This window comes from Eurosta solidaginis, chromosome 4 (genome assembly GCF_040869045.1).
Source record: "Eurosta solidaginis isolate ZX-2024a chromosome 4, ASM4086904v1, whole genome shotgun sequence".
Lineage (NCBI taxonomy): Eukaryota > Metazoa > Arthropoda > Insecta > Diptera > Tephritidae > Eurosta > Eurosta solidaginis.
Window position 1 is genome coordinate 9,582,455 of NC_090322.1, and position 14,908 is coordinate 9,597,362.

At 40.6% G+C, this 14,908-nt stretch overlaps 1 protein-coding gene across 5 annotated transcripts in view; it reads right to left on the reverse strand.

The window, feature by feature from the left end:
• Positions 1–9,134: 9,134 nt before the first annotated feature.
• Positions 9,135–14,908, reverse strand: part of LOC137248988 (UDP-glycosyltransferase UGT5-like) — a 182,780-nt gene continuing 177,006 nt past the window's right edge. For 4 of the 5 annotated variants that reach the window (XM_067780026.1, XM_067780027.1, XM_067780031.1 and 1 more), the window contains exon 2: positions 9,135–10,300. In XM_067780026.1, the coding sequence (XP_067636127.1) occupies positions 9,385–10,300 (916 nt within the window). In that variant the 3' untranslated portion in view covers positions 9,135–9,384. Of the gene's footprint in view, positions 10,301–11,464; positions 12,376–14,908 lie in introns of those variants that run through there. The other variant, XM_067780030.1, reaches the window with a different exon arrangement.

Genomic DNA, 14,908 nt, shown 5'->3' on the forward strand with positions numbered 1-14,908 from the left:
TAATAGAGAAATATAAAGCGCTTTAAGCTTTTGTGGCAAATAAACGTAGGAAAGAAGAAGATAACACACGAGACAGGACAGTATGAAAAGACGGGCAGCACGCTGAGGATTGCATTACCTCTTCATATTAATCAACCAGCAAAGCACTTAGATCAGTGGTGCATAACGCCGGCAGAGCTTCAAATATAAACGGAACTTTTTTTGAAGTAGTATGTGGTCCCGAGCTCGAGCATCTCTGTTAGGTTGAACTGGCCGATCCATTAGGACCTCACATGTACTGAATAGGTCCGTAGTGTGGGAAAATCTCCGTACAGGACAGAGATTTTTTTCTCGAAGCCTTTCTAGACACCAGTGGAGCGTTTTACATTGTACTTCCAAAGAGCCTCGAATAGTTTCAAAGTAGAGAAGGCTCTGGTTAAGTTCATGAAGGAAGTTCGTTGCAAATAAACTTTTGCAGCGTAGTGCAACGGAACTACGATACAAGGAAGAATATGCTGATATGCGCATCTTCTTTTTTTGTTTTACTGTAGCGATAATGAGACTCCCCAAGGGAGTTTTATCGATGGTTATGGCTCTTTGCTGGATATTGGTACAGTACGCTCCGTAAAAAAGTATTAATGTACCATCCGACTATCGCGGTAACGGTTTGATATGACCACGTTAAATCTTCTGGTCATCCAAGTTCATCCTTCCGTAAGGAACTTGGAGTCGAGAGAACACCACCTGCTAAATTCGCCGAGGATAGGTTAGGTTGACAATTGGGTTGGATATGGTATAGATTGCGACGGAAACCCCTTGAAAGGTTTACGCTGCACAAACCCTTGAATCCCAGAAACGCCGCAAAGAGGATTTCTGTTCTGCGACAAATTGTTTGTGGTGTTAACCGAGCGCGATAGACCTCCAAGCTAGTATCTTCCGAGTGGCTGCCTACGTAGATGCTCTAAGGAACTTGGTCAGAGGTGAACTTCCGGGCACCCTGGGCAATGTTTTCTAAGTTATTTGACTATATGGACAAGGAAATCTGGACTGGTTGTCTGCCAAGCGGAACAAATTATTTTTAAAGGGAAGATAAGTGATCCCAGATTTCAGATCTTCTCTGATTGTGCTATCTGCACACGAAGACAGAATGAGAAGGCAACGTTTGGCGGAAGGCCACAAGCCTGCTTTCAAAAGGCAGAAAGGACCCAGTCCCAAAGCAGCGAGGCAGGGTAGCCCCATAGACAAGACAAGTTGGCCTAAAGCTTTAGGACAGATGGGCCCCAATAGCGAGGTAGCAACTACCTCGAAAGCTACAAGTCAGAGGGAGGACGTCAAAAGTAGCGAATTTCCAACTACGGAAGTAGGAGATAAGCCAAAGGGAGGTAACTTCGGCTTTCTCGGAAGTGCGAAGGATTGTATAATGGTGTAAAGATGATAGCGTGCGATTCTGTCAACTTAAGAATCTCTTTTGCTTGCCCTGTAAGAAGAATCAACTTCCTATTCCACCATGGTGGCTTCACTTTTCCTTTGAATCTGCTCAGAGTTGTGTCAATCCTCCAACTCCTCAACGGTATTAACCTCTTTTGGCTGCCCAAGTCTTACTTACTTACTTACTTAATTGGCGCTTAATCGTCTAAACGGTTATGGCCGTCCAACAAGGCGTGCCAGTCGCTTCTTCGCTCCGCCAACCGGCGCCAATTGGTCACAACAAGGGAGTTTGAATCGTTTTCCACCTGGTCCTTCCAACGGAGTGGGGGCCGCCCTCTACCTCTGCTTTCATAGGTGAGTTCCGATAGAAACACTTTCTTGGCCGGAGGATCATATTTCATTCGCATAACATGGCTATCCAGCGCAGCCGCTGCGTTTTAATTCGCTAGACTTTGTGGATGTCTACGTATAGCTCGTACAGCTTATCGTTAAATCTTCTTCGGTACTCGCCATCGCCAACGCGTAGACGTCCATAAATCTTTCGAAGAACTTTTCTCCCGAACACTCCCAAAGCCGCTTCATCTGCTGTTGTCATGTTCCATGCTTCTGCCCCATATAGCAGGACGGGTACGATAAGTGACTTGTAGAGTATGATTTTCGTTCACCGAGAGAGGACTTTACTTTTCAATTGCCTACCTAGTCCAAAGTAACATTTATTGGCAAGATTGATTCTTCGCTTGATTTCAGTGCTTATGTTGTTGTTAGTGTTGATGCTGGTTCCTAAATAAACGAAGTCTTTTACTATTTCGAAATTATGGCTGCCAACAGTAGCGTGGTTGCCAAGGCGCATATGCGCTGACTCTTTGCTCGATGACAGCAGGTACTTCGTTTTGTCCTCATTCACCATCGAACCCATCTTTACCGCTTCTTTTTCCAGTTTGGAGTAAGCAGAACTAACAGCACGGGTGTTTAGGCCGATGATGTCAATGTCATCAGCATATGCCAGTAATTGCACGCTTTTATATATGAGTGTTTATTTAATTAATGAAATAAGTTAATTGTTACATTTTAAAGTTAATGCGTAAAAGTATATCAATTGAAAGATAAAAAAGTAATAAAGAATGTTCTGGCAACACAGTTGCCAGATGTATATATAAATAATTTATTGTCGTGGCGCTGCCATCTCGTTTCATACATAACATTTTTCCCTCCTCTGCAAGGGCTAAGGTGAGTATCCGACAGGTGCCCTACTCTGTCTGGTTGACCTCCGTGGAATTTGAGGTATCCTACTTGTTTCGGGTGTTGTATGCGGTGTTGATGTAGGATTTTGCCCTATTGTCCTATTGGCCGAAGCAAAGCCTTCAAAATCTTCCGATGCCCACGATTCGTTTTGCGCCGTTTCAGTAACCACCGGTTGCGTTATTGCTTCAGTGCTATCTACTTCAGCTGATGCCTCGGTTTCATTAGTGTTGTCTTCGGTTGACAGCCTCGCCTTGTAATAATCAACTTCCCGAGCTGTTTTATCAGGTCCAACCGGGGCTTTGCGTATTTGGTCCACATGTCGTTTTACACTTTTCCCATTGAAGAGTATTTCATAGTGCAGATAACCTAGACGTGCGTTTATGGTTCCCCTGAGCCACTTACAAATTCGTGGATTCCCAGACAAAAAGTAAACATTTTGATTTGGTTCAAACTCTCTAATAGTTTTCTTGGACTTTACGTATTGCTTCTCTTCTACCTTCTTTGAAATTTCCTCTGGTCGAATCAGATTCAACCTTGTGCGCAACTGTCGCCCCATAAATAGTAGTGCTGGTGATGACCCTGTGTTGCATGCGGTGCGTTTTTGAATTGCCTCAAAAATTCATTCAAATTTGTCTTTAATGAACTACTTGTAGTACCCATCGCTTTCAGTGCTTTCTTGACTGTTTGTACGCTACGCTCTGCTAGTCCGTTAGTTGCTGGGTGATACGGCGCTGAATATTTGTGATATTTAACATCAACTGCTGTCAGAAAGTTGTTGAATTCTGCAGAAGTGAAATTTGTTCCATTATCAGAAGCGACAGTTAGCGGCACGTCGTAAGCCGCAAACACTTCGTCCAACAACGCAATTGTCGCCGTTGCTGTTATAGATTTAGTAACTCTCACTTCTAACCACTTACTGTATGCGTCCGAGATTATCAGCAACATCGCTCCCTCGAAAGGTCCCGCATAGTCGATATGAATACGTTCCCATGGTCCCTTGGGGTATTCCCAATGATGATCCTCACTTTTTGCTGGTTTGTTTGCTTGTCTTGCACATGCATCACATTGGTTCGCAATATTCTCGATATCATTGTTTATTCCCGGCCAGTATATGAATGAGCGACCAATCCCTTTCATTTTAACAATTCCTAAATGCCCCGTGTGTAAATTGTCAAGCAGTTTGTTTCGATATTTTGGTGGAATAACAACACGATGTTCGAACGTCAAACATCCGGAGGACAACTTATAATTGACTTCTGGGGATTTGTACCCTGCCCGTTTCAAGCACTGGCCACTTTCCAGTAGTTATTTTACCCATTCGTTCATCTTTTCTGGACTCTCTTGCTATGTGTTCTGAACTTAGTGGTTGATTTGGCGAATCATGAAGTGTTCGAACTTATCATATTCGTCTAGATTCGTCATGGCTGTCTGTAGCAAATGCTTAATTTGTAATGATTTCGGTGGCTGAAAGTGGGCGCGTGAAAGATAGTCGGCATTCGCGTTCGCCTTTGAGCTCTTGTACACTACCTCGAAATCAAATCTGCTTAAAAAGTCTGCGTAGTTCGCCATTCTACTTATGCATATTACTGGAAGTGATTTGTCAGGTTGTAATATTTGTGACAATGCCTTACGATCGGTGATTAGTGTCCAATGACGTGCGTATAAATATTTGAAACATTTCTGAACCGCCCACACAATTGCCAATGCCTCTTTGTCAATCTGTGGATAGCGTTGTTCTGTAGCATTCAATGTTCGACTTGCGTATGCAATTGGTCGTTCGGTCCCGTTCTCTAAACGGTGTGAAAGCACCGCTCCTAGTCCTGTTGGACTCGCGTCTGTTGCCAGTAGTACAGGTAGTGTTGGATCGTATGGCATCAACACTTGAGGTGAAACCAACGTCTCTTTCAATAGGGCAAACGCTGCGTTTGCCTCCTTAGTCCAGTAAAATTTCTCTCTTTTCAGCATATCCCGCAATGGCCGTGCACTTGTGGCCAAATCTGGAATAAATGCGCTATAATACGTGGTTTTTCCTAAAAACAGCTGTAACTCTTCGAAAGTCGTTGGCTTGGGAGCGTTTAGTACCGCTTCAATGTGTTTTTCGGATTTATGTATGCCCTGTTCGTCGATGCGGTGGCCAAGGAACTCCACCGATGGTGTCGCAAAGACACACTTTGACTTGTTCAAATGCAAACCAAGTGATTTGTTGCGATTTAGTGTCGTTTCCAAAACTATCAGTAGCTGCTCGAAGTTTTCAGCAAACACCAAGATATCATCAAAAAAATTTAAAACATTTGGGACTCCCTGTAACACAGTCTCCATTTTTCTTTGCCAGATAGCTGGAATATTTGCTGCTCCATATACCGCACGAGTAGGTCGTATTACTCATGCGTCACTGTATTTAATGTCAATACATGCGCAAACTCCTCGTCAATTGTTAAATGCGTATATGCATCCGTTATATCTAAGTGACAAAATAATGTAGCGTTTTTCATATTATTGAACAAATCTTCTGCTTTTGGAATCGGGTGTTCGTCGATGATCATTTTTGGATTGACAGTGGGCTTATAATTACCGGTAATGCGAATACCCCCATTCTTTTTTGCTACTACGTATGTTGTTGAGGCCCATTCTGAATGCTCCACTCTCTTGTAAAAACCTGACTGAATTTTACGATCTATTTCCTGGGCATACTCCTCTCTCAGCGCCATCGGTACATCGCGCGCTCGCGCGAAAACTGGTGTTGCTCCAGCTTTGAGCTTTACTTTTGCAGGTAGCACACTCAACTTCCCAGCTGTCGTACTGAAGATGTCCCCAAAACGTGTAATGAGATGTTGCAGTCGCGTTTGTTGGTTTATTGATAGTTTTGGTGCTGTTGAATTTATAGTATTGATTCGGTTAGACGATGAAAACAGATCAGTGAAGTTTATTTCTCGTGCCAATTGCGATATCCATTCTCGGCCGCCAAGTGTATCACAATCTCCTTGAACGACATACAAATTAAGTCGTCGTGAAGTTTTCCCCATTGTCGCAGTTACTACGACCCGTCCAATGCAGTTCACCTTGTGGCCCGTATAGCTTGTAAATCGTCGATCTGTCTTTAACAACCTAAAATTTGGTTTAATCGAACGCAAAGTTTTGCAATTCATTACTACACATGGTGCACCCGTATCTAATTCCATCTGAATTTGTTTCCCATCTATATATATAGGAACCATTTTTCTTATCTACTGCATTGCATCCATTAACACTGTTTAGTTTTTGAACTGATTCACATTCATCCTCTGAAATCTTATCTAATTTGGTCTTACACACTTTGGCGATGTGGCCCCACTCTTCCACATGCAAAGCATTTGGAATTGTTAAATTTGCAGTCTTTTCTAAGGTGCTGCCCCCCACATCCGTAACAATTGGACCCTTTCTCTTTTGCCCTCTGCATCGGTTCTTCGCCACTCGGGTTTTTCGAATTTGTATTTCTTTTTTTTTTAACTGGTGCGTATCCCAGTTTATACGTTTGCTCGCTTGTTTGTATCACTTCTGTGCACTTTAGGTCTGTTGTGGCGTTTTGTGTTAATTCGATTGTATGCGCAATTTCGTATGCTTCAGCAAAATTTTTTGGTTTCTTTGCAATAACTTCATTACAAATAACTCGTGATTCTACGCCATACAACAATTGCTCTAGTAGCATTCTATCTAAGAATTCTCCATACTCACAGTGTACAGCCGCTTCTCTTAACCGAAGTGCGAACTTGCAAATCGGCTCTCCCTTTTCTTGTTTGTTTTGCCGGAACTTGATACTTTCTGCATATTTATTCCTACAGCCATCAAAATGGCGAATCAAGATATTTTTTATTTCGCTGTAGTTGAGCGAGTCTGGGGTTTTTGGGCTAACAAGAATTTTTAGCGCTGTATTAAGCTCTGTCCCCATGTGTACCTACGCGTACGAACTTGTGCTGTTCCGCTTCTGGAACCTTGCTCAACTGTAATGCCCAATCTACACGTGTGAAATAATCCTGTACTGAGGATTTATCTTCCGATTTGTATTCCGTAATACTAAACGGGGGCGTTTTGGGTGACAACGAACGATTTACATTTGTATTTGTCGCAGCATTCTGTGTAGCCACCTTCACAGCTCCTCGGATTGCTCCTGCTAGCGCATCCAACACTATTTTTAAATCCTCTGGTGTAAGGCTCATTTTTAAATACACTTCTGACACCACTTTTATATATGAGTGTTTATTTAATTAATGAAATAAGTTAATTGTTACATTTTAAAGTTAATGCGTAAAAGTATATCAATTGAAAGATAAAAAAGTAATAAAGAAGAAGATAAAGAATGTTCTGGCAACACAGTTGCCAGATGTATATATAAATAATTTATTGTCGTGGCGCTGCCATCTCGTTTCATACATAACACACGCTTTTATAGAATATTGTCAGCATTATCTTGGGATTGTTATTGGATAATATTGGGACAATATCGGGACTATTTCCATATCATTTCAGGGCGAATCTCTAAAGCACTTCGGCACTGATTTGAAAATGGATTTCGAGACTATCTTCGGAATATTTCGGAACATTTTTTAAATTATCTCTGCACAGATTTCGCATAACTTTTGGGATATCTGGGGACAATTATATCGTAGTATCACCCAATCATATCCGGACTATTTTCGGGACGATTTTGGAAGATTTTAAATATTGTTTAAAGCACGATTTTGAGACTACATATATCGGGGGCATATTGGGATTGCTATAGGGCTTATGTTGGTACTATTTTGGATTGTGTACGGGATTGTTTTTTGGGTTCATTGTCGTATTTTGTTAAAAGTATTTCGAAATAATCTTCGGATTGTTTTGGAGCCATATTTAAAATATTTCTAGGCCGGACCTTTAAACCAGACCTTGGGCGTTTTATGAAAAATTACGCACTGTTTAAGTGACTTAAACTATGAACATTTTTCGTTCGTTTGTTTCATTAGCCATTGAGTGTGCTTGTAATTCTCAACTCGTTAGTGAAATATTCTACAGACATAGTTTAAATTTTTTATCCCAAAGCGGGGATTTTCAAAGCAAAACAAGGTGGCTCAACCCGCAGCCAATACCTTGGAGCCAGTGTTCGCCCCAATGAATACATACAAGGTGTAACAGGCGTATAGCGACCTCCCTCTAAAATAACACACAGTCCACTTAAATAATATAATTATAACAAAAAAAAACTATTCGTCCGTCGAATCACCAAAGCTTAGACACGCACCCTTTTGGAGATTTTTTATAAAAATCCTCTAATGAAAGTACTATTAAATTGACAACATGGTTAGTTCAGACTTAGTCTAGAGTTATTATACTGCGAAAAGATCCAATTTGAGCTGGACTGGTAATCGTCTCTCTTCGTAAGACGAGTTTTTCTCCCATTAAGGATAGAAAAGATAGGATAAGAGCGTTCTCAAAGCTTTCCGCGTTTACATGTAGAGCCAAGACAATGGCGCTCAGTTAGCACCTTACAACGATTGTCGTAGTGCAAATAATTTTCTGACAAGAAAGTGTGCGAAATTCAAGAAAATTATGAGCTTGATTTCTCACGGTCAACTTTCCATCGAAGGCTGGAAACCGGTACGGATATACTTATTTTATCCTACCGAAGATTTTCGATGAAGTAGATCCAATGGCAGGCACCAATGGCATTTTAGACCACCAGGGGCTTACGATATTGGAAAGATTTGTACAGAAGTCGTTTCAGCTTGTCAAAAATAGCTCTAAACCCAAACCTCTGACGATTTCTTGAATGTTGGTTCGATATCACTGAAGATAATTGGATTGCTATCTGGTTGAAGACTGCAGCTATGGAAGTTTCCAGCTAAAGAAATACTAAAAAGGTAATGACTTTGCTCTTCATGGATACTTTGGTCTCTTTTCAAATACATTTACCTTAGCCTCCTAAAGCTGCTTCGAAGGGGCTAATATTTGTGTTCATGCACTTTTAGTGGTATTGTAAAGGTTTTCGTAATCTATCTTCCTCATCCTTTAAATTTGTTGCGTGTGCACAATTTGGTTTGGAAAGCTTCAAGGTTATATATGCTCAAGATCGTTTAACGAATATAAAATTCTTGTTTCTTTTAAAAAAAAAAATGTCTGAACAAATTAACTTCTTCAGCTGAGTAACTGAAGTTCAATGAAGGTGTTCCATCATCCAGAGCAAAATGTGTCTCTTCATCAATGATCCCGAACAGAAATTAATATCAGAACTGGATTGCTTCAGAGGCCTGGTTATGGAATAGATTGACTACAAGTTTATTCCTTGAAGAAACGAAATCTTCTAATACACTTTCAAGAGATCTAGAAGCATTTTGTTTTATAGGAAATCCACAGACACAATCGCTACATTCCTTCCTACCTACCATTTGCGACCGCTGGATTCGAGGCTATCCATCTGCAGTATGGGTTCGCAATTTCCTTGGGACCTCCATCGGATGAGATCGCTCCTGTAATTTTTATTTTAAAATCATCGTAAAAATATTTATTTATTAAAAATATATTAACAATAATTTATAGTTAATGTACTAAGCTAATATTCAAATTAATTATCAAAAAATTACTGTTGCTTGTCTTTCGGTAACTCGTAAAACAAAGTTGCTAATTTGGCTTCAAAAAAAGCTAAGCGTATTGCACGACTATTTTGCTTTTAAAATATTCACAATCTCTGTGAAGGTTACGAAGTCGTTCCACCATCTACGCTTTCTACTGCAATTTGTTCTTTTGCTTAGTTTTGCTCAACTTCGTCTCTTTACCCTTTTTGTCACGGCAGCACAAGAGCTTACAAATCTTCACGAAAACCGCCACAACTGCGAATAAAATAGCCAACAGAAAACCGATCACATCAAGTGACATTAATTGCCAGCGATTCATATGCACTGCCGGCGATTGCATGTGCTTGGCGCCATTATGACGTAATACATACTCGGTCCAATAGACAACCGTCTGTCGCGGCGTCATCGGACGATCACGATATAAGCGTGAGAAATCACGCACCGTTTTTGTGTATTTGGGATTGTTAAGCACCTCTTGTATGGCTGTATTAAGACTCTCCTCAGTTAAAGTTAGATAATCCACAGATAGACCATAACCTGAACGCTCAACATTTGCCATATTTGATGGCTGATCGCCGAATAGTGGTATACCCACCATAGGCACGCCATGATATTGCGCCTCCACAACGCTGCCCATGCCGCCATGCGTGATGAAGAGTTTGATGTTAGGATGTGCGAGTATGTCATCTTGTGGCAGCCATTCTTTGTAGATAATATTCTTTGCTTGTCCCGGACGATCTTGTTCGCCCCATTTCCACAAGACTTTGTAGGGTAGTTTTGAGATGACATTGAATATGATTTTCGTCTTTTCCTTGGTAAGATGTGAGCCTTGTATGTTGGTACCCAAACTGAAATAGATCGCACCTTCTTTTGATTCGTCGAGTATTTTGGCAATGTCAGCTGGTAGTGGATCGGGCTTCTCCTTAATTTGTATGCCACCAATTTCGATTAAGCTGGGCACATTTGGACGTATCGGTCCTTGGCTGAAGTGGTGATTGGTAAACACGAGTGAGACATTCTTGCGCACTTCTTCCAGTGGAGGATAACGATCTGGAGGGAAGTTGTAGCTGAAAAGAGAAGAAAAAGAAAAGAGGTATTAGCGCAGTCGGTAGATAAGCTATAGAATGTAAAGATCAAAGTGATCTCTTTAGCTTGCCGTAGCAGCTCAGAAAGCACTACTTGTAGACGTTTTTAGTAGGTTCCCGCAAAGCGTTGATTCTCCTGCACCATCTCCTCCGTAAAAACTAACTTTACTGTGCCCGTACTTTGTTTAACGTGATACGAATGTTCAGGGTTTCGACGAAAGGGAAAATAAAAGCTTTGCAGAAATACTTCAAAAGTAATATTAGGTCCTCAAGCTACATATAGAGTATTTTTTGTTATATACTCAGCTAAAGTCTAATTCTAGAAGTGCGTATCGCCGGAAAGCTCTCAAAATCCCTTAAGAATTTATTCTACGTATAGTTTACGAAGGCTTTTCAGGAAAAGTAATGCCTTTCTACTGCCTTGATAAATCCACCACCGACAATGAAGAAAACTATGCATACTACTATATGAACTCATGTAGGAGTACGATGTCTAATCAGCCCATCAAAGATGTTTAACACTTTTTTACTTCTGGGAGTTGGATACAATTAGAGCTTTGGTGAGACCTAAATAAACCTAAATTAAACCACATTGCTCTTCTCAGGCAGGAGAATATATAAAGCAAATAGTCTTATCTTATCAAACTTGCAGGGCTATAAGTCCTGCAAAACGACTCATAAACTTAAAAAAAAACTAGAAATCCATACCTGATAGCTTGACGAATTAGGAGCTTTGTGATGCCCTTGAAGATGATACAACGCCGAAACCGTTTCGTCTCCAAGTCGGTTTTATTAAGGAATGACGAAATATCGTTTCAAACGACAACTCCTAAGTCCTCACAGAGGGAATAACGAGGTAGACAGCTTCAAGCCCGTTTGAAACTAGAAATCCCCCGGGTTGGTACGAGAAACTGGTCTTCTCCAGGCCCTTCTGAGAACATATTGGATTTGATCATATATTTGAGAAATCGTAGTAGCTCGGAATGTACTACTTGAAAAAAACTTTGCTGGTATCAACGATCATTTTTTGAGCAAGATTTCTAGTAATCAAGAGCGACCATACTGATGTTTGAGCAAAAAAAATGGTCGGCTTTCCAATCTTATTTTTGACTCACTAAACTTCCAATCACTGAAACTTTAACTCACTCGTAATACTTTTGCGACTCCCATTCCACCTTCGACGTTATGTAGAACGTCTCAAAAGCGGCCACCACAAAATTATGTACACGTCCCCAAAAGTCCAGCGGCTGTTTGCCTTCACTAAATAGAGTCGGCACATAAGCGGCCTCTATAGGATTCTTCACCAAATTATGCACCGCAAATATGGGTTGAACCATAAAAGAGACCACCAAAGGTGCCTTAAAATGTGCGCTCAGACCCAAATGAAAATCGTTCATAAAATAACCCAGCACAATGAGATCGAAACTGCCCTCGCCATGTGTGGCAAGAAATTTTTTCAAACGCCGATTGGCAAACGATTGATTGGCCAAACTGGTGACAACGTCAATGAACATTGGATAACGTGTTAGAAGGGATTGCTCTTTTTTAACCAAACGGCTGAGAAAGTCCTTCGGAAATAGCGGCAAATCCAATTGTATATAGTTGTACTTTGCGTGCTTGAAAGGATTCGTGGTCGCCGACAACACCGTGACATTGTGTCCCGCCTCGCTGAGTGTGTCTGCAATGGCACAATGTATGCGTAGATGCGAAGGTGATGGTGAAGGAAAGAAGCCGAGTATACGCGCGGCGCGCACCGAAGTCGGTGCATAGATGCAGCCGACACAAAGGAAGGCAACGAAGAACGCGATGTGCGAAAGATGCGACATTACTGTAGCTCGTCGCTGCTGTTGAACACAGATTAGACGTTGCACTTAAAGCCTACTGAAAGGTAGTCAAGTATGTATTTTCGTATCGATATTATTTTTAATGTGCTATTCTAGGTCTTCGTTTTTAGAAATGTGGAACGTTGCATATCAAATGTTTGTATAAAGATTAGATAATATTTAGACTTATACTTTAGAAAACAAAACGTTCACGGCCCAACTTATTATATGCACTAAACATTAAATATTCAAACGAACTGCCAACTGCTTACAACGTAGTATTGAAAATTTATAGCATCGTACACTTTGTCGATAAGCAGCGGCTGATTAATAAAAGCTTGATTGAAGATTGACAGATAAGAACTGACGTGAGGCTGTCAGAATGATAAGTAGATTGAGAAGGTTTAACAGAATGTAGTGAAATAAAATAGTACATTATACATTGGAACGATTTTCCTTCATTACTTCTCAAATTGGGTTTGAAGCGAAAGCGGTTTCGACGCTGTGCCGTCTTCAGTGAAACTTATTTTGCTGGCACTGAAGATGTTACAAACCCGATACCGCTTTATCTTCGAACAAAAAATGTTTACCATTTTCGTTATCCCCTATCAAATTTGGTTTAAAGGGAAACGTTACGCCATCTTCAGTGCCACTTTTTATTCAGACACTGAGGATGGTACAACCCGTATACCGTTTTGTCTTCGAAACATAATTGTGACTATTTCCGGCAATCCATGCCAAATAAGATTTAAGGAGAAGCCGGTTTTGGCGTTGTTCTATCTTCAGTGTAATTTTTCGTTTGTTTCTTCAAAGGATAGAACAACGCTTAAACCGGTTTGCCATCATATCAAAATTTCAAATCTTTTTTCTCTTTGACGTTAAGGTAGCGTATTGTTCAACTACTTTTGAAGACAAACGGGTTTCGGTGCTGTGCCATCTTCAGTGGAATTTATCTTTCTCTTACTGAAGATAGCGCCATACCGATACCGGTTGGTCTTAAAACGAAAGTTGATTTTTCTATTTAAAAAATAGTATTTAGGAAAGGTTTTGTTTGTATGTATTTATTTTATTTCGGAAAGATCCGGGGTTTTTACCTCAAGAGCTATCAGACCGTTCAAAAATGTTCAGGAGTAGCTCCTTGCGGAGGGATTGCCCCTCCTTCACCTACTCCAGAGAGGCTTCGAACCTAACCCCGGTCTTTCGAATTGGTAGTGCTGCGTCTGCTGAAAAGAAATAGAGATACGTAAAATAGCCACACTTTTGTTTGCATATATCGTGCAAAGCGTAGTTTCGCCTAGGGTTAACTCCTAATATTCGTCGCGAACACTATTTCTTAAAATCATTTGTAGCTCCTTTGAGGTCATGCACAAAGGCGACTTACGGAGCCACAATTCCCGATGTGCGAACAATAGCAATCCCGACCACCAGTCGCTATCACGCCTCCTGACCCTGACATCATATGCCAGCTATAGGACTGCGACTTCGAACTCATACCTTCGTCGACGTCACTTTCCTAGAAGCTCTAAGTGCAGCTCCGAAGACTTTCCAACGGATGGTTTTGTCGCGCTATGCTGCCGAGCTACACCAGAGAAACACCATGAAACATTAGGGAGTGACTATTCGGCCAAGGACGCCGCCTTCGAAATCATAAGCAATCTAAGTGGAAGTCATTGCGTAATCGGTGAAAATCGTAAAATACTCGGCGCATCTACATAATTAAAATTTTACGAGGACCCTGGATAAAATTTTTAAAATGTAGACCAATGTTTGCAGACGTTTGTGTTCACATCATTTATTTCAATAGTCTTCGTTAAATCAAAACGATATTTTGGAATGAAAGTCGACCGATTTTAAGTTGAAAGATGTTTACTGCTGTTTTCCGGCCTTATGATATAAGAGCTCATTATGGATGACCGCGTAGCTTCAGTTTTCAGACTAGTTCGACTGTCCACTACGTTAGGGTAATAGCACACACAGTCATTAGTTCGACTGTCTTGGGAAAGCTTTTGCTTCATCACTATGAGTGTTCTTGCGAAGGACAAAACCTGACCTGGTAAATATATGTGCCTACGTATTCACATTTGTTAAAGGAGCCGTAACGTGTAAGTGATATTTAAACTTGGTTGATAGGCTATAATCAATGTGATTCACTCCAAGGGACTAGTTTTGGATAGGGCCGCCAACTTTATGTCAAACCGGGAGACTTGGGTGTTGAAGGATGAAGTGTGAAAATTAAAATTAACATTTCAGACGCTATTTTATAGTTTCGCAAATAAACGATAGATTTTTGAATGTAAGCCCAAATGATTTTTCAAAACCTTCTCATTCGTACATATATCCTCAACTTAAGTATGAGGTAAGAATCAGTTCAAAGGAGTGTTTATGCCCCTAGAACCTACTAAAGGATTTTGCATCACTGATTTGGCTTATTCTTTCAGCCAATCGCAATATACATTTTTTTTAAAATCGGCACCTTTTTTGCTTTTTTAACAACTTGAGGGCAATTTGAAAACAATTTGAAATGCCTTGGGTCATTTTATTTGAATTCATTGTTCATTATTAATTTTTGAAAAAAATATGCAAAGTGAGCATATAAATCTCTACTATATATTTGTGAAAGTATGTTTGTATGTATGTTTGGACTTGCTGCCTAAACCGCAGAATGGAATCGAACGAAATTTTGCCATGACATACCCTGGGTGCGTAAATCTATGATAGGCTATATAAAAAAAAGTTTTCGACAAGGGGGCGTGGCACCTCCCATAAA